The following is a 24,399-nucleotide window of genomic DNA, read 5'->3' as shown; positions in this document are numbered from 1 at the left end:
TAAATAGTGGTTTAAAGGATAAAAGGGAGAAGATTACACAGAATTTGGGCAGCACTAACAATGGAGCAGATTACACGCAAATATACCAAGGAGACTAGAAGTGAGGAGCACAGAAATCTTGTAGTGTGTTTTGTTTTTTTGGGATTGTTCATAGATGCACAAATATACCCTGGACGACCCCAAGCTGTCAAGGCAGAAATTAAATTCGTACTATAATTGCTTCCAAAATTGAAAAGCAGAAACATGTTCAAGAATAAAATAAACCAGGCGTGTAATAAGGACAATATTTAACTCTCAGCCTGGGTGCACAAGGGGCAGCTTTATGTAAAGACAGATGAGCATAACAGATTTAAACATGTACTTTTACATTTCCAGGGCAATTCTATGGGGAATACATTTGTAATGCACGCAAGTGCAGCGTACACATGCACAATAACCAAACCCAGTCAGATTGGGCAATGATTTTTCTCATGGATTCTAACAGAATTTGCCATAAGTTGTCTTTAAATCTCCCACCTCACATCCACTTGACATCACTCTATGGCCACCTGCATTATTAACGAGGCCCAATGCAGGCTTGGGGAACAACAACTTGTCTTCCATCTGGCCTCAATATTGAGTTCACCAATTTTAGGTACCTCAGTCATTTAATTTACATCAGAATTGGCCACTTCTGCCTCTGGCATTTTGATCGATTCTCTCTTTTTCTCTTAGTATCATCTGGCCTGCTGGACATGCATTAGAGTCCTACAATTAGCAATACATTATACAGCCAAAACACAATGTGCTAGAGGAATTCAGCAGGTCAGGCGTCATCTGGGGAAGGAATGGCCTAACCCAGAGTTCCTCCAATGCTTTGAACTTTGCTCAAGATTCCAGCATCTACACTCTCCTGTGTTTCAATCTTCAGACAAACCAACATAATCTGAATCTATCTGCAATATTAACTTATTTAATCTCACCATGTTAGAGATAGTCCCTTTCTCCTATTAATTTCCACTCCCTCAAATTCTTTACTCCCTTTCTCGATAAATTATCAAAAACAAACCTGACCGGCCTGCTGAGTATTTCTGACGTCTTCTGTTTTATTTCATATTGGCAATATCTGCATTTAACTTTCAAAAGTAGATTTTTTTCTTAACGACGGGAGAGAGTGGAAAAATATTCTTTTGATAAATACAGCTGATAGAATGTTTTTGAAAACTTCAAGGATTCCAAGTTAAACAGAGGTTAACAAACTGTCAACAAAATGTACCTTACAAAGAGCTCCACTTGCACACTACTGCTCTAAAGCACTATTTCTATTGTGCAGACACAAGGAACTGCATATGCTACTTTACAATAAAATACAAAGTGCTGGAGTAACTCGGGGGTCAGGCCACATCTCCGAAACATATGGATGTGGCGTCTTAGGTTGGAACCCTTTGTTAGAATGACTGTAGTGGGGAGAGACCCTTCATCTGTATCGTCCTGTCACCTGTCTGGCTTTGTCCTGCTCCCATCTCTTTCCAGCTTTCTCCCCCTACCACAGTCTGAATGGTCTTGACCCAAAACGTCACCTTTCCATGTCCTCCAAGGATGCTGCCTGACCTGCTGAAGTACGCCAGCACTTTGTCTATTTTAATTTTGTATATTTGTCATGCCCAGTGGGACTGACGGTGAGGATGATGAGCAGTATTATTCTTTTGTTCAATTAGTTTGACTTGTGCATTTCGCAAACAGAGAAAGAAAGAAATTATTATTGAATTACATAGGTCACCTTTTGGGTGAACGTTTATCCAAATCTCGACACAAGAGCACAGAATCTCAACAATTTACTGCCTTGTACCAACAACCTAACAAGCAGTAAATCTAGGTAGCATGTTCAGAATTAAACACTAGAAAGCCTCACCTGGCCCTTGTGCAGATTTTTTCTCTTCCACCCAGTTATAATAAGCCGAATAGTCCCCGTTGCTGGGCAGATATATCCAGCGGCCAACAATCCCAATGTTAGTTTCTCCATTATTATCATCGCAGATCCATCTGCCGGAGAGATAAGTAGTTCTCCTTGCTTCTGCCAGCTCACTTACAGTGCTGGAGGTCATGCCGTCAGATTCAAATGGTGCATCTGCTGGATCTCTAGCATTACAAATCAAAAGCTCAATGAAATGACACATTTCATGCTTTAAAAAAAATACTTATATGGTTGGCTGTTCTAGACTATAACAAGTTACTTTGAAAACCAAATATGATACTTCAACAAGGTTAAAGATCAAAAGATTTTAGACAAGTAAAAGTAACTTATACTAACAATGGATATCATTTTCAATTGAAGTTCTTAAGTTCTCTGTTTTGGAATCCAAAAATAGCAGTTTGTAGATTAATGGGCCCCAGTGTTCAGGGAGTGGATGTGAAAGTGGGGTAACATTGCAAAAAGAAGGACAAAAGGGCTTGTTTTCATGCTGTTCCTCTAACTTAATATATCACTGCCTACATGAGCTATCTCATGCTCAACAATGTTTTCCAGTCCTGTTTTAAGAGACCTGATCACGTGCATTTTTAATCTTTCAAAGGGAAGGGACAAAGAGAGCAAAAGCAGAAGAAAGGGAAATCATACAAAAGTATATTATCATGGTGCAAATAATGGAACTCTTCACTTAAGAACTGCAGCAGATCAAGATGGTAGCAAACCACCACGTTTAAAAGAATTGGAGAATTGTAATCACTGGCAAACCCCGTGGTGCCCACATACTGGAAATGAATTATTAAACTCAAATACCCCAGTTATGCAAACCATTTTAAAACAATGTTTCTGGATCATTTGTCCATATTAATTAAAATCCAGTAACATAACCATGTGCAACAGTCATTTTAAAAATAAACAGATCTTTAAGTATATCCTACTGTGACCTTATTACCTCATTGCTGTTTTCACTTCTTGTAAGGGGAAAATCACTCGCGTTAACTCCAGGATGTGTGTCCAACGGTTGTGAGCGAGGTGCTCCTGACGATTCAAAAATTCTGTATTTTTCTTCTCAACCAAATCACTTAGTTTACAAATGTGCCTCTGAATCTTGTCCTTTTTCTCATTATGTCGTTGAGCCCGGCGGTGCAACTTTTGATTGTCTTCCTGACTTTTACACATCAATTCTGCATCTGAATTTAGGCACAAAGTTAAAATCAATAATTCTGAATTTTGTTTTACTTTCATAAACCTGGCAAGAGTAATGAAATCTCTGATACCATGTGCACAGTAAAATCACTGTAGTATTCCAAAAATAAGTTTGTGAACTAATAGAAGGTACACTTCACAGAACTGCTCCATTAGTCCAAGAGCTTTAATGTCATGAATCCATAATGTGCCCTTGGCATGCAAATCTATCTATCTATCTATATCTATATCTATATAATACTAAAACTCTGCGGTCCAACATTCCGTATGTATGTATGTATATGTGTATGTACGGAAGATTACTTACAAACCCTACTCCTCCTAGACGGTACACCAAAGCGCTACGATTTTTGTACCGCCGTATTCACCATTAACCTGGGCAACTATTGTAAGTACTTTCGTTCAAATTGAAGCTACCTTTTTAAAGCTAGAGAGATATTAAAGTTTAAATTTTTCATTTCTAACCCTTTTCTTCAAGGGGCTACATTTGTTTCAAAAAGTTTCCAGAAAAGCATTTAGTTTTCAGCAAGGATTTAGTTTTCAGCTTGTGACGGCTACATTGTTTCGAAAAGCTTCCAAGAAGTCTTTTTTGTTATTGCAAGTCAAGTCAAGTCAAGTCAGTTTTATTTGTATAGCACATTTAAAAACAACCCACGTTGACCAAAGTACTGCACATCTGATTAGGAAAAAACAAACAAACATCTGATTAGGGAAAAAAAAAAAGAATGAAGGCTATAGTGGTCACTTGACATACACAGATCAGGAGGACGGGCCCAACGGGCACACTTGGAGAGTAAGAGTGGGGCTGGGGGAGGAGAGAATGGGGGGTGTGGGGACGGGCCCAACGGGCCCTCTTTTCCGGGCCCAACGGGCACACTTGGAGAGTAAGAGTGGGGCTGGGGGAGTGAGAATGGGGGGTGTGGGGACGGGCCCAACGGGCCCTCTTTTCTAGTATACTACTAAAACTCTGCGGTCCAACATTCCGTATGTATGTATGTATATGTGTATGTACGGAAGATTCCGAAGAGTTTCTGTCCATAACTTACAAACCCTACTCCTCCCAGACGGTACACCAAAGCGCTACGATTTTTGTACCGCCATATTCACCATTAACGTGGGCAACTATTGTAAGTACTTTCGTTCAAATTGAAGCTACCTTTTTAAAGCTAGAGAGATATTAAAGTTTAAATTTTCATTTCTAACCCTTTTCTTGAAGGGGCTTCAGCGCGTGATGTCACAATGGCACCCGTGCACCAATGAGAGATCAGCTCGGTTTTAAATTTACATCTTCAGCTTGTGACGTCACAATGCTTGTGTGAGATTGTTGCAACATTGTTGCGAAAAGCAACTGCCAGTTTTTTAAAGTTGTGCGAGTCACTTAACATACACAGATCAGCATGGGGCCCCTATTCCCTCCCTCCCCCCCCCCTTCCCCCTCAACCCCTTCCTCCCCACTCCTTCCCACCTCCACCCCCCCTCCCTCCCCCCCTTCCCCCCTCCCCTCCCCCCTCCCTCCCCCTCCACACCTCCCTCCCTCCCCCTTCCCTCCCTCCCCTCCTCCTGGTTACAATGGAAACCCTACGAGGACGGGCCCAACGGGGAAAGAGGGGTACTGGGAAAAGGGGAGGTCCCCCTCGCTCCCCTTCCCCCTCCCCTCCCCCCCTACCCCTCTCCCTCCCCCCTCCCCCCCTCCCTCCCCCTCTCCCTCCCCCCTCCCCCCCCTTCCCCCCTCCCCTCCCCCCTCCCTCCCCCTCCCCTCCCTCCACACCTCCCTCCTCCCTCCCTCCCCCTTCCCTCCCTCCCCTCCTCCCGGTTACAATGGAAACCCTACGAGGACGGGCCCAACGGGGAAAGAGGGGTACTGGGAAAAGGGGAGGTCCCCCTCACTCCCCCCTTCCCCATCCCATCCCCCCTCCCTCCCCTCTCCCGCCCCCTTCCCCCCCTCCCCTTCCCCCCTCCCTCCCCTCCTCCCTCCACACCTCCCTCCTCCCTCCCTCCCCTTCCCTCCCTCCCATCCTCCCAATGCTTGTGTGAGATGGTTGCAACATTGTTTCGAAAAGCAGCTGACAGAAGCACTAAGTAGCCGCGAATGTTTCAAAACCAGCACTTAACCGCGAATGTTTTTTAAAAAAGCACTTAACCGCGAATGTTTCAAAACAAGCAATTAAAAAGCTCTTTTTTTTTTTAAAGTATTTTTTTTTATTCCAAGAGAATGGGGGGGGTCTGAGAATGGGGACTGGGGAGGGGGACAACAGGGGTCGTTGCGGTGGGGGCTTGGTGGTGGGGAAAGAGGGGTACTGGGAAAAGGGGAGGTCCCACTTCCCCCCTCAACCTCTTCCTCCCCCCTCCTTCCCACCTCCATCCCCACTCTCTCCCCCCTCAATCCCAACCTCCATCACCACTCAGCCCCTAACTCACCCGTCCCTCCTTCCCTCCATCCGACCCTCCCCCACTCCCTCCACCCTTCCACCCCTCTCCCCCTCCCCCCTCCTTCCACCCTCCCTCCCCCCCCTCCCGGTTACAATGGAAACCCTACGGGGACGGGCCCAACGGGGAAAGAGGGGTACTGGGAAAAGGGGAGGTCCCCCTCCCTCCCCCCTTCCCTCCCCCTCCCCTCTCCCTCCCCCTCCCTCCCCCTCCCTCCCCCTCCCCCCTACCCCCTCCCTCCCCTCCCCCCTCGCTCCCCTCCCCTCCTCCCTCCACACCTCCCTCCTCCCTCCCTCCCCCTTCCCGCCCTCTCCTCCTCCCGGTTACAATGGAAACCCTACGAGGACGGGCCCAACGGGGAAAGAGGGGTACTGGGAAAAGGGGAGGTCCCCCTCCCTCCCTCCCCCCTACCCACCTCCCTCCCCTCTCCCTCCCCCCCTACCCTCCTCCCTTCCCCCCTCCCCCCTCCCATCCCCCCCTCTCCCCCCTCCCTCCCCCCTACCCCCCTCCCTCCCCTCTCCCTCCCCCCTCCCCTCCCCCCCCTCCCTCCCCTCCTCCCTCCCCCTTCCCTCCCCCAACCCTCCCCCTTTCCTCCCCTCCCGGTTACAATGGAAACCCTACGAGGACGGGCCCAACGGGCCCACTCGGTCTAGTCTATCTATATACTACTAAAACTCTGCGGTCCAACATTCCGTATGTATGTATGTATATGTGTATGTACGGAAGATTCCGAAGAATTTCTGTCCATAACTTACAAACCCTACTCCTCCCTGAAGGTACACCAAAGCGCTACGATTTTTGTACCGCCATATTCACCATTAACGTGGGCAACTATTGTAAGTACTTTCGTTCAAATTGAAGTTACCTTTTTAAAGCTAGAGAGATATTAAAGTTTAAATTTTCATTTCTAACCCTTTTCTTGAAGGGGCTTCAGCGCGTGATGTCACAATGGCACCCGTGCACCAATCAGAGATCAGCTCGGTTTTAAATTTACATCTTCAGCTTGTGACGTCACAATGCTTGTGTGAGATTGTTGCAACATTGTTGCGAAAGGCAACTGCCAGTTTTTTAAAGTTGTGCAAGTCACTTAACATACACAGATCAGCATGGGGCCCCTATTCCCTCCCTCCCCCCCCCTTCTCCCCTCAACCCCTTCCTCCCCACTCCTTCCCACCTCCATCCCCACTCCCTCCCCCCCTCCCTCCCCCCTCAATCCCAACCTCCATCACCACTCAGCCCCTAACTCCCCCCCTCCCTCCTTCCCTCCATCCCACCCTCCCCCACTCCCTCCCCCCTCCCTCCACCATTCCATCCCTCTCCCCCTCCCCCCTCCTTCCACCCTCCCTCCCCCCCTCCCGGTTACAATGGAAACTATACGGGGACGGGCCCAACGGGGAAAGAGGGGTACTGGGAAAAGGGGAGGTCCCACTTCCCCCCTCAACCCCTTCCTCCCCCCTCCTTCCCACCTCAATCCCCACTCCCTCCCCCCTCCCTCCCCCCTCAATCCCAACCTCCATCACCACTCAGCCCCTAACTCCCCCGCTCCCTCCTTCCCTCCATCCCACCCTCCCCCACTCCCTCCCCCCTCCCTCCACCATTCCATCCCTCTCCCCCTCCCCCCTCCTTCCACCCTCCCTCCCCCCTCCCGGTTACAATGGAAACCCTACGGGGACGGGCCCAACGGGGAAAGAGGGGTACTGGGAAAAGGGGAGGTCCCCCTTCCCCCCTCAACCCCTTCATCCCCCCTCCTTCCCACCTCCATCCCCACTCCCTCCCCCCCTCCTCCCCAACTCCCTCCCCCCTAACTCCCCCCTCCCTCCTTCCCTCCATCCCTCCCTCCCCCAATCCCTCCCCCTCCCTCCACCCTTCCATCCCTCTCCCCCTCCCCCCTCCTTCCACCCTCTCTCCCCCCTCCCGGTTACAATTGAAACCCTACGAGGACGGGCCCAACGGGGAAAGAGGGGTACTGGGAAAAGGGGAGGTCCCCCTCACTACCCCCTTCCCCCTCCCCTCCCCCCTTCCCCTCCCTCCCCCTCCCCCCTCCCTCCCCTCCCCCTCCCTCCCCTCCCCTCCTCCCTCCACCCCTCCCTCCTCCCTCCCTCCCCCTTCCCTCCCTCCCCTCCTCACGGTTACAATGGAAACCCTACGAGGACGGGCCCAACGGGGAAAGAGGGGTACTGGGAAAAGGGGAGATCCCCCTCCCTCCCCCTTCCCCCCTCTCCCCCTTACCTCCCCCCCTCCCTCCCCTCTCCCTCCCTCCTCCCCCCTTCCCCCCTCCCCCCCTCCCCTCCCCCTCCCCTCCTCCCTCCACACCTCCCTCCTCCCTCCCTCCCTCCCCCTTCCCTCCCTCCCCTCCTCCCGGTTACAATGGAAACCCTACGAGGACGGGCCCAATGGTGAAAGAGGGGTACTGGGAAAATGGGAGGTTCCCCTCCCTCCCCCCTCCCTCCCTTCTCCCTCCCCCCCTCCCTCCCCCTCCCCTTCCCCCCTCCCTCCCCTTCCCCCCTCCCCCCTCCCTACCCCTCCCCCCTACCCCCTTCCCTCCCCTCTCCCTCCTCCCTTCCCCCCTCCCCTCCCCCTCCCCCCTCCCCTCCCCCTCCCCTCCCCCTCCCCTCCCCCCTCCACACCTCCCTACTCCCTCCCTCGAAAAGCAACTGACAGAAGCACTAAGTAGCCGCGAATGTTTCAAAACCAGCACTTAACCGCGAATGTTTTTTTAAAAAGCACTTAACCGCGAATGTTTCAAAACAAGCAATTAAAAAGCACTTTTTTTAAAAAAGTATTTTTTTTTATTCCAAGAGAATGGGGGGGGGGTCTGAGAATGGGGACTGGGTAGGGGGACAACAGGGGTCGTTGCGGTGGGGGCTTGGTGGTGGGGGAAAGAGGGGTACTGGGAAAAGGGGAGGTCCCACTTCCCCCTCAACCTCTTCCTCCCCCCTCCTTCCCACCTCCATCCCGACTCTCTCCCCCCTCAATCCCAACCTCCATCACCACTCAGCCCCTAACTCACCCCTCCCTCCTTCCCTCCATCCGACCCTCCCCCACTCCCTCCCCCCCTCCCTCCACCCTTCCACCCCTCTCCCCCTCCTTCCACCCTCCCTCCCCCCCTCCCGGTTACAATGGAAACCCTACGGGGACGGGCCCAACGGTGAAAGAGGGGTACTGGGAAAAGGGGAGTTCCCCCTCCCTCCCCTCCTCCCTCCCCTCCCCCCTACCCCTCTTCCCCCCTCCCCCTCCCCTCCCTCACCCTCCCCTCCTCCCTCCACACCTCCCTCCTCCCTCCCTCCCCCCTCCCGGTTACAATGGAAACCCTACGAGGACGGGCCCAACGGGGAAAGAGGAGTACTGGGAAAAGGGGAGGTCCCCCTCCCTCCCCCCTTCCCGCTCCCCTCCCCCCTCCCCTCTCCCTCCCCCTCCCCCCTACCCCCCTCCCTCCCCTCCCCCCTCCCTCCCCTCCCCTCCTCCCTCCACACCTCCCTCCTCCCTCCCTCCCCCTTCCCGCCCTCCCCGTCCTCCCGGTTACAATGGAAACCCTACGAGGACGGGCCCAACGGGGAAAGAGGGGTACTGGGAAAAGGGGAGGTCCCCCTCCCTCCCTCCCCCCTACCCACCTCCCTCCCCTCTCCCTCCCCCCTTCCCTCCTCCCTTCCCCCCTCCCCCCTCCCATCCCCCCCTCTCCCCCCTCCCTCCCCCCTACCCCCCTCCCTCCCCTCTCCCTCCCCCCTTCCCCCCTCCCCCCTCCCCTCCCTCCCCTCCTCCCTCCCCCTTCCCTCCCCTAACCCTCCCCCTTTCCTCCCCTCCCGGTTACAATGGAAACCCTACGAGGACGGGCCCAACGGGCCCACTCGGTCTAGTATACTACTAAAACTCAGATGTCCAACATTCCGTATGTATATACGGAAGATTCCGTATGTTTGTACGGAAGATTCCGAAGATTTCTGTCCATAACTTACAAACCCTACTCCTCCCAGACGGTACACCAAAGCGCTACGATTTTTGTACCGCCATATTCACCATTAACATGGGCAACTATTGTAAGTACTTTCGTTCAAATTGAAGCTACCTTTTTAAAGCTAGAGAGATATTAAAGTTAAAATTTCTCATTTCTAACCCTTTTCTTGAAGGGGCTTCAGCGCGTGATGTCACAATGGCACCCGTGCACCAATGAGAGATCAGCTCGGTTTTAAATTTACATAATTTTTTTTCTGACCTTTTTTTTCAAGGTCTTCAGCTTGTGACGTCACAATGCTTGTGTGAGATGGTTTGCAACATTGTTGCGAAAAGCAACTGCCAGTTTTTTAAAGTTGTGCGAGTCACTTAACATACACAGATCAGCATGGGGCCCCTATTCCCTCCCTCCCCCCCCTTCCCCCCTCAACCCCTTCCTCCCCACTCCTTCCCACCTCCATCCCCACTCCCTCCCCCCCTCCTCCCCAACTCCCTCCCCACCTCCCTCACCCCTCCTCCCCTAACTCCCCCCCCTCCCTCCTTCCCTCCATCCCTCCCCCCCTCCCTCCACCCTTCCATCCCTCTCCCCCTCCCCCCTCCTTCCACCCTCCCTCCCCCCCTTCTGGTTACAAAGGAAACCCTACGGGGACGGGCCCAACGGGGAAAGAGGGGTACTGGGAAAAGGGGAGGTCACCCTCCCTCCCCTTACCCCCTCCCACTCCCCCCTAACCCTCTCCCTCCCCCTTCCCCCCTCCCCTCCCCCCTCCCCTTCTCCCTCCACACCTCCCTCCCTCCCTCCCCTCCTCCCGGTTACAATGGAAACCCTACGAGGACGGGCCCAACGGGGAAAGAGGGGTACTGGGAAAAGGGGAGGTCCCCCTCCCTCCCCCCTTCCCCCATCCCATCCCCCCTCCCTCCCCTCTCCCTCCCCCTTCCCCCCGTTCCCCCCTCCCCTTCCCCCTCCCTCCCCTCCTCCCTCCACACCTCTCTCCTCCCTCCCTCCCCTTCCCTCCCTCCCATCCTCCCAATGCTTGTTTGAGATGGGTGCTACATTGTTTCGAAAAGCACCACTAACAGATCGCAGTGAGAAGCACTAAATGACCGTGGTCGTGAGAAGCACTAAATGACCGCGAATGTAGCAAAAACAGCACTTTAAACCACTTTAAACCACTGTTTTCAAGTAGTCTTTTTTATTGCAAGTCACTTAACATACACAGATCAACATGGGGCCTCTATGCTCGTGGGCCACCGGGGCAAGTGTTGCGAAACAGCACTTGGAGTGTGTCTGGGGGAGAGAGAGAATGGGGGGGGGTCTGAGAATGGGGACTGGGGAGGGGGACAACAGGGGTCGTTGCGGAGGGGGCTTGGTGGTGGGGGAAAGAGGGGTACTGGGAAAATGGGAGGTCCCCCCTTCACCCCTCAACCCCTTCCTTCCCACCTCCATCCCCACTCCCTCCCCCCCCTCCTCCCCCTCCCTCCCCAACTCCCTCCCCCTCCCTCCCCACCTCCCTCAAACCTCCCCCCTAACTCCCCCCCTCCCTCCTTCCCTCCATCCCTCCCTCCCCCAATCAATCCACCCTTCCATCCCTCTCCCCCTCCCCCTCCTTCCATCCTCCCTCCCCCCTCCCGGTTACAATAGAAACCCTACGGGGACGGGCCCAACGGGGAAAGAGGGGTACTGGGAAAAGGGGAGGTCCCCCTCCCTCCCCTCCCCCCTACCCCCTCCCCCCTTCCCCCTCCCCTTCCCCCCTCCCCTCCCCCCCTCCCTCCCCCTCCCCTCCTCCCTCCACACCTCCCTCCCCCCCTCCGGTTACAATGGAAACCCTATGAGGACGGGCCCAACGGGGAAAGAGGGGTACTGGGAAAAGGGGAGGTCCCCCTTCCCCCCTCAACACCTTCATCCCCCCTCCTTCCCACCTCCATCCCCACTCCCTCCCCCCCTCCTCCCCCTCCCTCCCCAACTCCCTCCCCCCCTCCCCCCCTAACTCCCCCCTCCCTCCATCCCTCCCTCCCCAATCCCTCCCCCCCCTCCCTCCACCCTTCCATCCCTCTCCCCCCTCCTTCCACCCTCCCTCCCCCCCTCCCGGTTACAATTGAAACCCTACGAGGACGGGCCCAACGGGGAAAGAGGAGTACTGGGAAAAGGGGAGGTCCCCCTCCCTCCCCCCCTTCCCCCATCCCATCCCCCCTCCCCTCCCCTCTCCCTCTCCCTCCCCCTTCCCCCCCTTCCCCCCCTCCCCTTCCCCCCCTCCCCCCTCCCTCCCCTCCCTTCCTCCCTCCACACCTCCCTCCTCCCTCCCTCCCCCTTCCCGCCCTCCCCTCCTCCCGGTTACAATGGAAACCCTACGAGGACGGGCCCAACGGGGAAAGAGGGGTACTGGGAAAAGGGGAGGTCCCCCTCCCTCCCTCCCCCCTACCCACCTCCCTCCCCTCTCCCTCCCCCCCTTCCCTCCTCCCTCCCCCCCCTCCCCTCCCCCCTCCCATCCCCCCCTCTCCCCCCTCCCTCCCCCCTCCCTCCCCCCTACCCCCCTCCCTCCCCTCTCCCCTCCCCCTCCCCTCCCCCCCTCCCTCCCCTCCTCCCTCCCCCTTCCCTCCCCCAACCCTCCCCCTTTCCTCCCCTCCCGGTTACAATGGAAACCCTACGAGGACGGGCCCAACGGGCCCCACTCGGTCTAGTATACTACTAAAACTCTGCGGTCCAACATTCCGTATGTATGTATGTATATGTGTATGTACGGAAGATTCCGAAGAATTTCTGTCCATAACTTACAAACCCTACTCCTCCCTGAAGTTACACCAAAGCGCTACGATTTTTGTACCCGCCATATTCACCATTAACGTGGGCAACTATTGTAAGTACTTTCGTTCAAATTGAAGCTACCTTTTAAAGCTAGAGAGATATTAAAGTTTAAATTTTCATTTCTAACCCCTTTTCTTGAAGGGGCTTCAGCGCGTGATGTCACAATGGCACCCGTGCACCAATGAGAGATCAGCTCGGTTTTAAATTTACATCTTCAGCTTGTGACGTCACAATGCTTGTGTGAGATTGTTGCAACATTGTTGCGAAAAGCAACTGCCAGTTTTTTAAAGTTGTGCAAGTCACTTAACATACACAGGTCAGCATGGGGCCCCTATTCCCTCCCTCCCCCCCTTCCCCCCTCAACCCCTTCCTCCCCACTCCTTCCCACCTCCATCCCCACTCCCTCCCCCCCTCCTCCCCAACTCCCTCCCCACCTCCCTCACCCCTCCTCCCCTAACTCCCCCCCCTCCCTCCTTCCCTCCATCCTCCCCCCCCTCCCTCCACCCTTCCATCCCTCTCCCCCTCCCCCCTCCTTCCACCCTCCCTCCCCCCCTCCCGGTTACAATGGAAACCCTACGGGGACGAGCCCAACGGGGAAAGAGGGGTACTGGGAAAAGGGGAGATCCCCCTCCCTCCCCTCCCCCTACCCCCTTCCCCCCTCCCCTTCCCCCTCCCCTCCCCCCCTCCCTCCCCCTCCCCTCCTCCCTTCACACCTCCCTCCTCCCTCCCCCCCCCCTCCCGGTTACAATGGAAACCCTATGAGGACAGGCCCAACGGGGAAAGAGGGGTACTGGGAAAAGGGGAGGTCCCCCTTCCCCCTCAACCCCTTCATCCCCCCCTCCTTCCCACCTCCATCCCCACTCCCCTCCCCCCCTCCTCCCCCTCCCTCCCCAACTCCCTCCCCCCTCCCCCCTAACTCCCCCCTCCCTCCTTCCCTCCCTCCCCAATCCCTCCCCCCCTCCCTCCACCCTTCCATCCCTCTCCCCCCCTCCTTCCACCCTCCCTCCCCCCTCCCGGTTACAATTGAAACCCTACGAGGACGGGCCCAACGGGGAAAGAGGAGTACTGGGAAAAGGGGAGGTCCCCTCCCTCCCCCCTTCCCCCTCCCCTCCCCCCTCCCCTCTCCCTCCCCCCCTACCCCCCTCCCTCCCCTCCCCCCTCCCTCCCCTCCCCTCCTCCCTCCACACCTCCCTCCTCCCTCCCTCCCCCTTCCCGCCCTCCCCTCCCGGTTACAATGGAAACCCTACGAGGACGGGCCCAACGGGGAAAGAGGGGTACTGGGAAAAGGGGAGGTCCCCCTCCCTCCCTCCCCCCTCCCCTCTCCCTCCCCCCTTCCCTCCTCCCTTCCCCCTCCCCCTCCCATTCCCCCCTCCCTCCCCCCTACCCCCCTCCCTCCCCTCTCCCTCCCCCCTCCCCCCCTCCCCTCCCTCCTCCCTCCCCCTTCCCTCCCCCAACCCTCCCCCTTTCCTCCCCTCCCGGTTACAATGGAAACCCTACGAGGACGGGCCCAACGGGCCCACTCGGTCTAGTAATTGATAAAGTTGGAGACAGAAAATGCAGAAAATATACAGATCAGACTGTACCAGCTGAGAAAAAGTAATTAACATTCCGGAAGATATGTGCAAGGAAGAGATGTGGAAGGAGAGAAAGAAGGAGTGGGGAAGGTGAGAATGGATGGGGTGTGAGACAGAATGGAGTGGGGGAAGTGAAATGCACACGGAAGAGTATGACAAGTGGCAAGTGGGGGGAGAATAGAGCAAGAAGAGGAGCTTTGAGACACTGAATGATGGGAATATGGTGCCAGCACTGTATAGAGGATGAGAGCCATGTCATCCCCAGAGAGAGAGGTGAAAAGTTTGTGTGTGTAGGGGAGGGGGGTGGGGGGGGGGGGGGGAGGAAGGAGAGCCAGAAAGAGATGGCATGCAAACTAGAATGGGGTCAGCCAGACTGAAGAAGGTTAAATGATAGTGGACACAGCCATAGGTCATGGAATAATAAGGAGAAGGGCAAGAGCGTGGCTGGGAGGTAGGAGGGGCAGTACATGGGATAGTGGACTGAAGACCCAAGTGCTCGCCTATTGTGATCTAATTAATCAAAATATTTATTTTCAACAACCACGCAAATTATTTATCAGAAATAAAACATACAACCTAAATGTCCATTTACCATTTAAAATTCTACTGACTCTCCCAATGACGTCAGTTATATTCTGTAAAACTGATTTTTTTTTGTCTGGAATTTGCACAACTAATCAACAAATTTCCAAAATTCCTTGAGACAAAATGTTATTTGTTTAACTTAATATAAAATTAAACTGATTAAATACGTGAACATTTTTGCCAAATAAAAGAGTAATTTTTTTTGGTGCCTTCTTGCCATATGCCTTTGGCATTCTTTGACTTGCTTCAAACATATCTAGTCTTTTGTACCTTTTTGTACTTGCTCGTTTCCTGAACAAATTGCATCTTTCAACTGTTCAATCCTTATCTGACATGACATAATCTTCCATTTCTAAAAATAAAAAAGAAGATTAAGGAACAATATAGAAAATTTAAATGTGTAAATTCAAGGAACAATGTAAGGTAGAGATTTTCACGTATCATATAGCACAGGGCTGTAAAATTATTCACTGCCCACTTAATTTTTTTTTTACCATGCCTACTTAACAAAATCAGCAGCTGTGTCATATTGGTCAAAGAAGAAACTATTTTACAAAAGAACATGAAATAAAATGAAATTGTATTATCATGCTGTTCAAAGTTAGCAGAGTGTAATTTGATAAATTCAATTTAAATGCTGGTGCACTATCCAACTCAATTGCTCAGTTTTCAGTTTGAAAAATGTAGCCAATTTGAATGCTTTTTCTGTTTTTCTCCATGGAGCTGACAGCATTTTTCATGTTAAAAATTGTTGACTGCATCAAAATGTAGAAACCACATATTTCATTTTGTTTTATGTACACAATGGAAAAATGTCATTGCTGTACCCATGCAAGGCTGGAGAATGTATGGTTTCTAAAGTATGATATGCCTATATTCCTTTAGCATTGATGTCACTGATTAAATCAGAAGGAATTTGTAACGATTTTTAACTTGAATGCTATATAGATAGAAATTTGCAGGAAAAGCTTTTCTTGCAAAGATGTTCCTTAACAATTTCAATCTTTCTTAACAGGATATGACCTTAAAGGCTGCAATTATTCTCGATCATTGACCAGAAGCATGAACCCAGCCATAATTTTGCTGGGGTTACCCATCCAACTGAATTTTTGCTTAATTTTCAGTTTTTTTGCCTAATTTCTGTGTATCTGGGGGAGGTTCCTTATTCTTTTTGATTGCTTTTGAAATGCAATTTTAAAAATACATTAAAGAGGAAGTGAATATTATTAAATAAAAGTCAAAGAATACAGTTTTATTCAATGTCGAATAAATGTTGATGTGACCCTTTAAAACAAACGATGCAATTGTTCTTCTCTGCAATTGAGTGGCAGATTCACTTGAATTTCAGGTTTGGAGGGATATAATTTTAAAGCACAGAATGATTTAAGGGGTCTGAAACTGATTGTCAAAATACATCTAGAAACAACATTGCTGAACAAAGACCCTCGGCCTTGGAACAGCAGGAGCAATATTTAGTCGCCTGGAAATATTGTGCTTAGTAGTGGGGAGGGATAACATGCTTTGTAACAGCAAAAGGATGGCTTTGGAACAAAGGAAGATTGGGTGGCTGAGAGTGTAAGGTAGTTTGGGGGGTGTAAGAAATATTTGGAGAATTTTAAGGAGGGGCAGGGGCAATTATTAGTTGTGTACTATGGCTCAGGGAGTCAAAAGAAAATCATTATCATAGAAAGATATCATGACCATACTGAAATGTAATGCTTTATAAACAGCCACATTATCGGGACCTATGACTGAGGTTCATAGGATGCAATGGGAAGTAGATTGCAGGAAACTGTCATGATTGCGGAAAGATCTTGAGGTTTAAGTGAAACATCAAGGTGTGTATCAGCACAACCTCAAAGACACTTCCACTAATGTCTTCTGCCAAACTCATCTTTATCTTTTGGTCAGAGGTGGAGCTGTTCAATGCTGGCCCTACAGTTGCATTGTTTAAAAAACTCCTGTTCTTACAAAGTAATCTTTGCCACCCCACAGTATTCATCCAGCCTTTGACTGAAGAATAATGAATAACACTCACACTTTATTAATGCCAAATAATATCAAGACCATAAATGTTCAGTAGGTTTAGAATCTGAATATGGCTGGTCATGCATGGGAAGGATTACTCCATACTGGTAACAAAATGTAAACTATTTATAAATATATATATATATATATATTCTTTTGATTATAAAGGTGGAACTGAACCTTCATGCAGCAATGTGAATACACAAGTCAAGATGTATTTTCAGGACACACTGTATAATAAACTCACCAACTGATCAGTTTTCAACTTCCCTTCAACAGCTTTTATAACTCTGAAATAAAATGAACAGAATTGAAATCCATAAATAGGTCCACTCAAATAGCACAAATGCAATATTCATTATTTCATTTGCTATTGGAAATACTGAACTAAATGTTAGTAATCTCATTCACGCGCTGAACTAAAATGTAGATGATTACTTCAAAAACAAAAGTCAATAAATTCTTACTGTTGCTGATACTTTTCCTTCTCATTCCGAAAGAGCTTTAACCGTTCCATCTTGTCAGCATATCTATGGGAAATTAGAAACCTCAATTCTTGATTTAGTGATGACAATTCAAACATGAAATTATTTCCCAATTAAATCTAGCAACTTGGTTTTAAAGGCAAACCATTACAAATGTTTCAAAATTGTGTAGCAAATCATTAATGGAAATATAGAATGGTTTTCATTTTATGGTTAATGATTCCTGAATTCATGATTTGCTGCATAATTATGAAACATCAGTCATGTGTTGCCTTTAAAAATAAATATACTGTAGTAAACTCCTTGGAAAACAATTCAAACTTTATGCACTGCTATCAACAATGGTATTTTAAAATGCAATCTTACATGCATTATAATATTTTTATTTTTAAATCTCCGACTTTGAAATCCTGAATTGTCTTATCGAAATATATTGAAAATAAATGCTAAGTGAATTACTGTTAATGATTATAGTCAGAACCACACATTTTACATTATGTATTGCATTTGTCGTCATCTGAATGATTAGCCTTGCTAAAAACAAGTCCTATACATCTTCTGATGAAGAGTCCCTGACCTAAAATATTGACAGTTTCTCTTTCCACAGATGGTGGTGGGTATATAGAACGAGCTGACCAAGGAGGCACTCGAGGCAGGCACGAGAACATTTAAAAGACATTTCGGCAACTACATGAATAGGAAAGGCTGAGAGGGATATGAACCAAACATGGGCAGGTGGGACTAGCATAATGGGATAAAGGGCCCGTTTCCATGATCTATGACACTAGATACTATACGACTTGCTGAATTTTCAAGCATCTTCCATTGTTTATGATTTCCAGCATCTGCAGTTTTTTCCATTGCATTTTTCAACTATTTACTAATAATGTTTGTGCTGCATTCAGATTTGTACGATATATTATGTTCATATTTTAGGGCCAGCATTATTTTATTCAATGCCACATGTACCAAAGAGTCAGATCATATTGATGAGTAGGTGTAGAAGCATGTTGGGATAGTTTTACTATCTACCTACTATTATTGGCCATGACATCCTTAAGAACAGGGAATTACGTAGAGTAAATCATCAACAATCAGTTAGCCTATCATTTAGAAATCCCAGTTTGGCAATAGGATCGCCAAGTGAAATTTACAATTTCCACCTAACAGGGCCCTGCTCATGTAGTCCTCAACAACTAACTAGGGCCCCAGCACCTGTGTTTCCTATTCACTCACTCAGGTCCCAGTTCCCACAAGCTCTTCCACTCACCAAGACCCCTGATCCTGTGTTTCCTTTAAATTCACCTGGTTCTGTTGCTGGCCCAATCTTAGACAATAGACAATAGGTGCAGGAGTAGGCCATTCAGCCCTTCGAACCAGGATCACTCTCAATCAGTACCCCGTTCCTGCCTTCTCCCCATACCCCCTCACTCCGCTATCCTTAAGAGCTCTATCCAGCTCTCTCTTGAAAGCATCCAACGAACTGGCCTCCACTGCCTTCTGAGGCAGAGAATTCCACACCTTCACCACTCTCTGACTGAAAAAGTTCTTCCTCATCTCCGTTCTAAATGGCCTACCTCTTATTCTTAAAATGTGGCCCCTTGTTCTGGACTCCCCCAACATTGGGAACATGTTTCCTGCCTCTAATGTGTCCAATCCCCTAATTATCTTATATGTTTCAATAAGATCCCCCCTCATCCTTCTAAATTCCAGTGTATACAAGCCTAATTGCTCCAGCCTTTCAACATACGACAGTCCCGCCATTCCGGGAATTAACCTAGTGAACCTACGCTGCACGCCCTCAATAGTAAGAATATCCTTCCTCAAATTTGGAGACCAAAACTGCACACAGTACTCCAGGTGCGGTCTCACCAGGGCCCGGTACAACTGTAGAAGGACCTCTTTGCTCCTATACTCAACTCCTCTTGTTATGAAGGCCAACATTCCATTGGCTTTCTTCACTGCCTGCTGTACCTGCATGCTTCCTTTCAGTGACTGATGCACTAGGACACCCAGGTCTCGTTGAACATCCCCTCTTCCTAACTTGACACCATTCAGATAATAATCTGCCTTTCTATTCTTACTTCCAAAGTGAATAACCTCACACTTATCTACATTAAACTGCATCTGCCATGTATCCGCCCACTCACACAACCTGTCCAAGTCACCCTGCAGCCTTATTGCATCTTCCTCACAATTCACACTACCCCCCAGCTTAGTATCATCTGCAAATTTGCTAATGGTACTTTTAATCCCTTCATCTAAGTCATTAATGTATATCGTAAATAGCTGGGGTCCCAGCACCAAACCTTGCGGTACCCCACTGGTCACTGCCTGCCATTCCGAAAGGGACCCATTTATCCCCACTCTTTGCTTTCTGTCTGTCAACCAATTTTCTATCCATGTCAGTACCCTACCCCCAATACCATGTGCTCTAATTTTGCCCACTAATCTCCTATGTGGGACCTTGTCGAAGGCTTTCTGAAAGTCGAGGTACACCACATCCACTGACTCTCCCCTGTCAATTTTCCTAGTTACATCCTCAAAAAATTCCAGTAGATTTGTCAAGCATGATTTCCCCTTCGTAAATCCACGCTGACTCGGAATGATCCTGTTACTGCTATCCAAATCTTGAAACTTATCTGGTTCTGTTTCTTTTCCTTTTAATCTTGTGTAGGAAAGAACTGCAGATGCTGGTTTAAATCAAAGATAGACACAAAATTCAGGAGTAACTCAGCGGGGCAGGCAGCATCTCTGGAAAGAAGGAATGGGTGACGTTTCTGGTCAAGACCCTTCTTCAGATTGATGTCAGGGGAGTGGGCAGTACAGAGATAAAATGTAGTGGGAGACAGTAAAACTGGTCATAGAACTGGGAAGGGGGAGGGGATGGAGAGAGAGGGAAAGCAAGGGCTATTTGAAGTTAGAGAACTCAATGTTCATATCGCTGGTGTGTAAGTTACCCAAGCAAAATATGAGGTGCCGTTCCTCCAATTTGCACTGGGCCTCACTGAGTTAAAGCGTTGAGCAATTGGGAGATCAGGTAGGTTTGGGCAGACTGAGCGGAGGTGTTCAGCGAAATAATCACCGAGCCTGTGCTTGGTCTCAGGGGTTCATTGAAAAGTCAGTATAAACAAAGTGATAAGGCACATTAATCAAATAACATCCAGTAGAACATTAGTTCCACTAGTCCAGCAGCACTAATGTCCTAGATGTGCTTAATAAATGGTGCTTTACCGCAAAATAAAAGTTAGTCAACATCTGAAATGCTATCTACAGTTCCAGTAGCCACATAACAGGAAGGATTTGATAGCATTAAAGACTTTGCAAAACAGTTTTACAAAGGTATATCTAGAATTTGAGAAATGGAGCTATTCATGGGAAATGACTGGGCTGGGACCGTATTCTTCACAACAAAAGGGACAGAGAAAGAATTGTGTCTAAAATTATGAATGCCTTTGGAAAAAAATAATAGGAAGAACTTATTTCCTTTGGCAGAGATGTTGATGGATTGTATTGATTTGAGCTAAACAGTAAAAGGGCTAGCAGGAAGTCGAGAGAATTTTTCCACCATCCCCATGCAAAGAGCATTAGCTGTGTGGCACTTGGTGCCTAAAAGGATGGTGAAGTCATTAACTATCATCATTTTTGAAGGGGTCTTGGATAAACATTTGAAGAACTATACCCATGTGGTTTAGACTAAGAACTGGGATGTAGGTGATTCCAAAGCTTTCTCTGTATTGTAAATTTATAATTTGAATTATATCTCAATTGGGCTCAAAGAACTCCATCTGTAAAACTTCATCAGGGGGCAATTTGATCATTTTTTAAAAATATAAAAACTGTTTTTGTTAATCTGGACAGACAGGATAAGGAGAACGACGGTTGGATTAAATTATCGTCTTTTGAACAGTGGACTTGCCAATCAGACTGTCCACTGTCACATGAATGCAGATTCACTATATTCCTTCCAGGGAAACATAACTCCATACATAGCCAGCACAGAGATTATCCAAAACAAAATGTCAGTAATCTACTAAAAAAATATTTGGGTGCCTCTAAGGGGTCTGAGCACAATTTTCAGAGTGTACTCCTACCTACTCCACTTAATACACACAAGTATTTAAACCTTGTTTTACCTTTATTAAAATATTACATGGGCCTGAGTGAGTAGAGGGCACAGGTTTCCTGATAATTCCTGTGTTACAACAGCATGGAACCAAGTGAACCTGTAGCACTTTTCCATTTGCCATTTTCATAAATTGTTGAAATCAATTTGGACCCAGGTTTGATCATTACATTTGGCGATGTCTCAAGTTCTCCCTGTAACTGTGTGGGTGTCTGCCAGGTACTTATTTTGTCCCTTAACCTAAAATTAGAGTAACTGATTGCTGCAACTAACTGGCAAAAGAATCAAAAGAAGAGTTGAAGGATATGCAAAAAAGAGTTACAATGCAGGACCAAGGCTAAAATAAGAGGGATAATGGGACTGATGAAACTGCTCCATTTGGGGCTGGCCATAACCCAATGAGACAAATAGCCTCCTTCTGCATCTCAATGAATCATTCACAAGTTTGTGCAATGAGTCCAACGAGTTATTTCCTATTGCCTAAATATATTTTCTTCATATCCCTGAACTGTATTACTGTCTTATAATTTACATATCCAAATGGCTTGTTAAAGGTTGGGGTTGGCTTGATCTGGTTACCATATTGCAAACCTCTAGTGCTAATGTTTCTAGCAATTTCTAAAAAGAGTGACCAAAGTTAAACAATGAGTCAACTGCAGGAAAAAGAATCAAGTCTAATTACAAGTTAAATCCTGCAGTTGGCACTATATTAAGTGTTATTCTTTTTAGCTTCCACCTTTGGTTGGCACAAACTTTCACCTTACTGTTTGTAATAATACTTCTCAATGAATGGGAAGTTTTGCATCAGGGTGTATTAGGTATCAATCCAAGTTGTTTTGCACCAGGTGTCAATGTGATGATATGATTTGCTAGTAGTGACAACCTGCAACATACCCCAAGGCTACGACAAACAATTTGGTGATTCCTCTGACACGCATGCGGGACTTCATTATCTTTGCCACCAACTTCCACTCTGCATCTCAAATTCACCTGGACTCTCTCTGACATGTTTCCCATTGTACAGAAGTACAATAGAGAGCATATTGACTGGTTGCATCACAGCCTGGTTTGTAACTTGAATGCCCAGAAACAAAGGAGGCTGCAGAGAATGGTTGACATTGCCCATTCCATCACAACTCGAATGCCCAGGAAAAAAGAATCGACAGAGAGTGGTTAACACTGCTCAGTCTATACTGACCTTCCCCACCCCGCATCGAAGGGATCTTTGGCAGCCAGTATCATTAAAGACCCACACCACCCGGGCCACACTCCTGTTTCACTTCAATCATCTGGAAGAATGTAGAAGAGTCTAAAAACAAGTGACCACCAGATTAAGGAATAGCTTCTCCCCAACAGCAATCAGGCAATTGAACACTACACAACACTAACTGCAACTATGAGCTATGGACCATTTTGGTTGTATTAAAGGATATTGGGGGTTTTTTTAAACCAGTATTGGGGTTATTAATTGATTAAAGTGTTGTTTATTATATTTTATCTGTTTATTGTTTATAGGCCTGTTAAGTTGTTACAAATAAGAATTTCATCGTTCCACTGACAGTACATATGACAATAAAACATTCTTGACTCTTTCTTCAGTTACACTATTGGTAAAAGGAAAGAAAAGCTCATTTCCTGACCGGGGTGAAGAGTAATATCTAAGTAATGTCAAGAGTAAAATCAAGGGTGTTTAATTGGCATATGTACGGACATAGAAACATAGAAAATAGGTGCAGGAGTAGGCCATTCGGCCCTTCAAGCCAGCACCACCATTCAATATGATCATGGCTGATCATCTAGAATCAGTACCCCCTACCTGCTTTCTCCCCAAATCCCTTGATTCTGTTAGCCCTAAGAGCCACATCCAACTCTCTCTTGAATACATCCAGTGAATTGGCCTCCACTGCCTTCTGTGGAAAGAATTCCACAGATTCACAACTCTTTGGGTGAAAAGGTTTTCCCCCATCTCAGTCCTAAATGGCCTACCCCGTATTCTACACCAAACTCCGTCAATAGCAAGAATGTCCTTCCTCAAACTCGGAGACCAAAACTGCGCACAATACTCCAGGTGCGGTCTCACCAGGACCCTGGACAACTGCAGTAGGATCTCCTTGCTCCTATACTCAAATCCTCTCACTATGAAGGCCAACATGCCATTTGCTTTCTCTACTGACTGCTGTACCTGCAGGCTTACTTTCAATGACTGATGTACAAGGACACTCAGGTCTCGTTGCACCTCCCCATTTCCTAATCTGACACCATTCCAATAATAATCTGCCTTCTTGTTCTTGCCACTAAAGTGGATAACCTCACATTTATCCACTTTATACTACATCTGCCATGCATCTGCCCACTCACCCAACCTCATAACATCCTCCTCGCAGTTCACACTGCCACCCAGCTGTGTATCACATGCAAACTGGGAGATGTTACATTTAATTCCTTCATCTAAATCGTTAATATATATTTTAAATAACTGGTCCCAGCACTGAGCCTTGCAGCACCCCACTAGTCACTGCCTGACATTCTGAAAGGGGCCCGTTGATTCCTACTCTTTGCTTCCTGTGTGCCGACCAGTTCTCGATCCATGTCAAAACCCTACCCCCAAAACCATGTGCTCTAATTTTGCACACTCATTTTTTATGTGGTACCTTGTGTCAGACAACGGAAACATGAAATTCTTACTTGCAACAGCATAAAAGGCATGTAAACACCATACACAAATAAAAATACCAGTGAGAAAAATACTTAAGCCCGTATTAAAACCAAAGACAATCCTCAGTACAATTGTGAAAGATCCCGACCCGAATCGTCGGCTGTTCATTCCCTCCGCAAATGCTATCTGGCCCGCTGAGTTACTTCAGCACTTTGTTTATTTTTGTAAACCAGCATCATCAGTTCTTCGAGTCCACAGCACGGCTCTCGCTCCCCTCTCCTCCGGAGATGTGACCGTGCCTTCATGACGCAGCAGCCCCGATACTCCCCCCAACCCTGCGAACGGCCTGTGGCTCGCGACCGACCGGCCAGCCCGCCCGCCCAGGTCAGTGCACCCATGTTTGTCATGTCCTCACTCCCGGCAGACAATACCTCTCCGAGTTCCTGCTGTCGAAGTAGACGAAGTCGCCGGCCAGGATACACTTGGCACAGGTTAGGCGCCTCCTCGCCGTGTTGCAGAGGGGGCAGCGCTCCACGGCCACGTACAAGCCCTCGGCATCATCCACCGAATCGAGCGGCGCGGCAGCGGCTCCAGCAACAAACAGCCTGGGAGACGCCAT

At 48.8% G+C, this 24,399-nt stretch overlaps 1 protein-coding gene across 1 annotated transcript in view; it reads right to left on the bottom strand.

The window, feature by feature from the left end:
- atg14 (autophagy related 14) overlaps positions 1-24,399 on the bottom strand; it is a 37,916-nt gene extending 13,517 nt beyond the window's left edge. Inside the window, exons 1-6 of the mRNA XM_078406664.1 lie at positions 24,212-24,399; positions 16,981-17,043; positions 16,761-16,803; positions 14,756-14,837; positions 2,898-3,135; positions 1,892-2,118 (exon numbers count right to left, since the gene is read on the bottom strand). Coding sequence (XP_078262790.1) covers positions 1,892-2,118; positions 2,898-3,135; positions 14,756-14,837; positions 16,761-16,803; positions 16,981-17,043; positions 24,212-24,399 — 841 coding nt within the window. The remainder of the gene's footprint in view (positions 1-1,891; positions 2,119-2,897; positions 3,136-14,755; positions 14,838-16,760; positions 16,804-16,980; positions 17,044-24,211) is intronic.

This window comes from Rhinoraja longicauda, chromosome 10 (assembly GCF_053455715.1).
Source record: "Rhinoraja longicauda isolate Sanriku21f chromosome 10, sRhiLon1.1, whole genome shotgun sequence".
NCBI classification, from domain to species: domain Eukaryota; kingdom Metazoa; phylum Chordata; class Chondrichthyes; order Rajiformes; family Arhynchobatidae; genus Rhinoraja; species Rhinoraja longicauda.
This window is presented reverse-complemented; position numbering and strand designations above follow the sequence as displayed.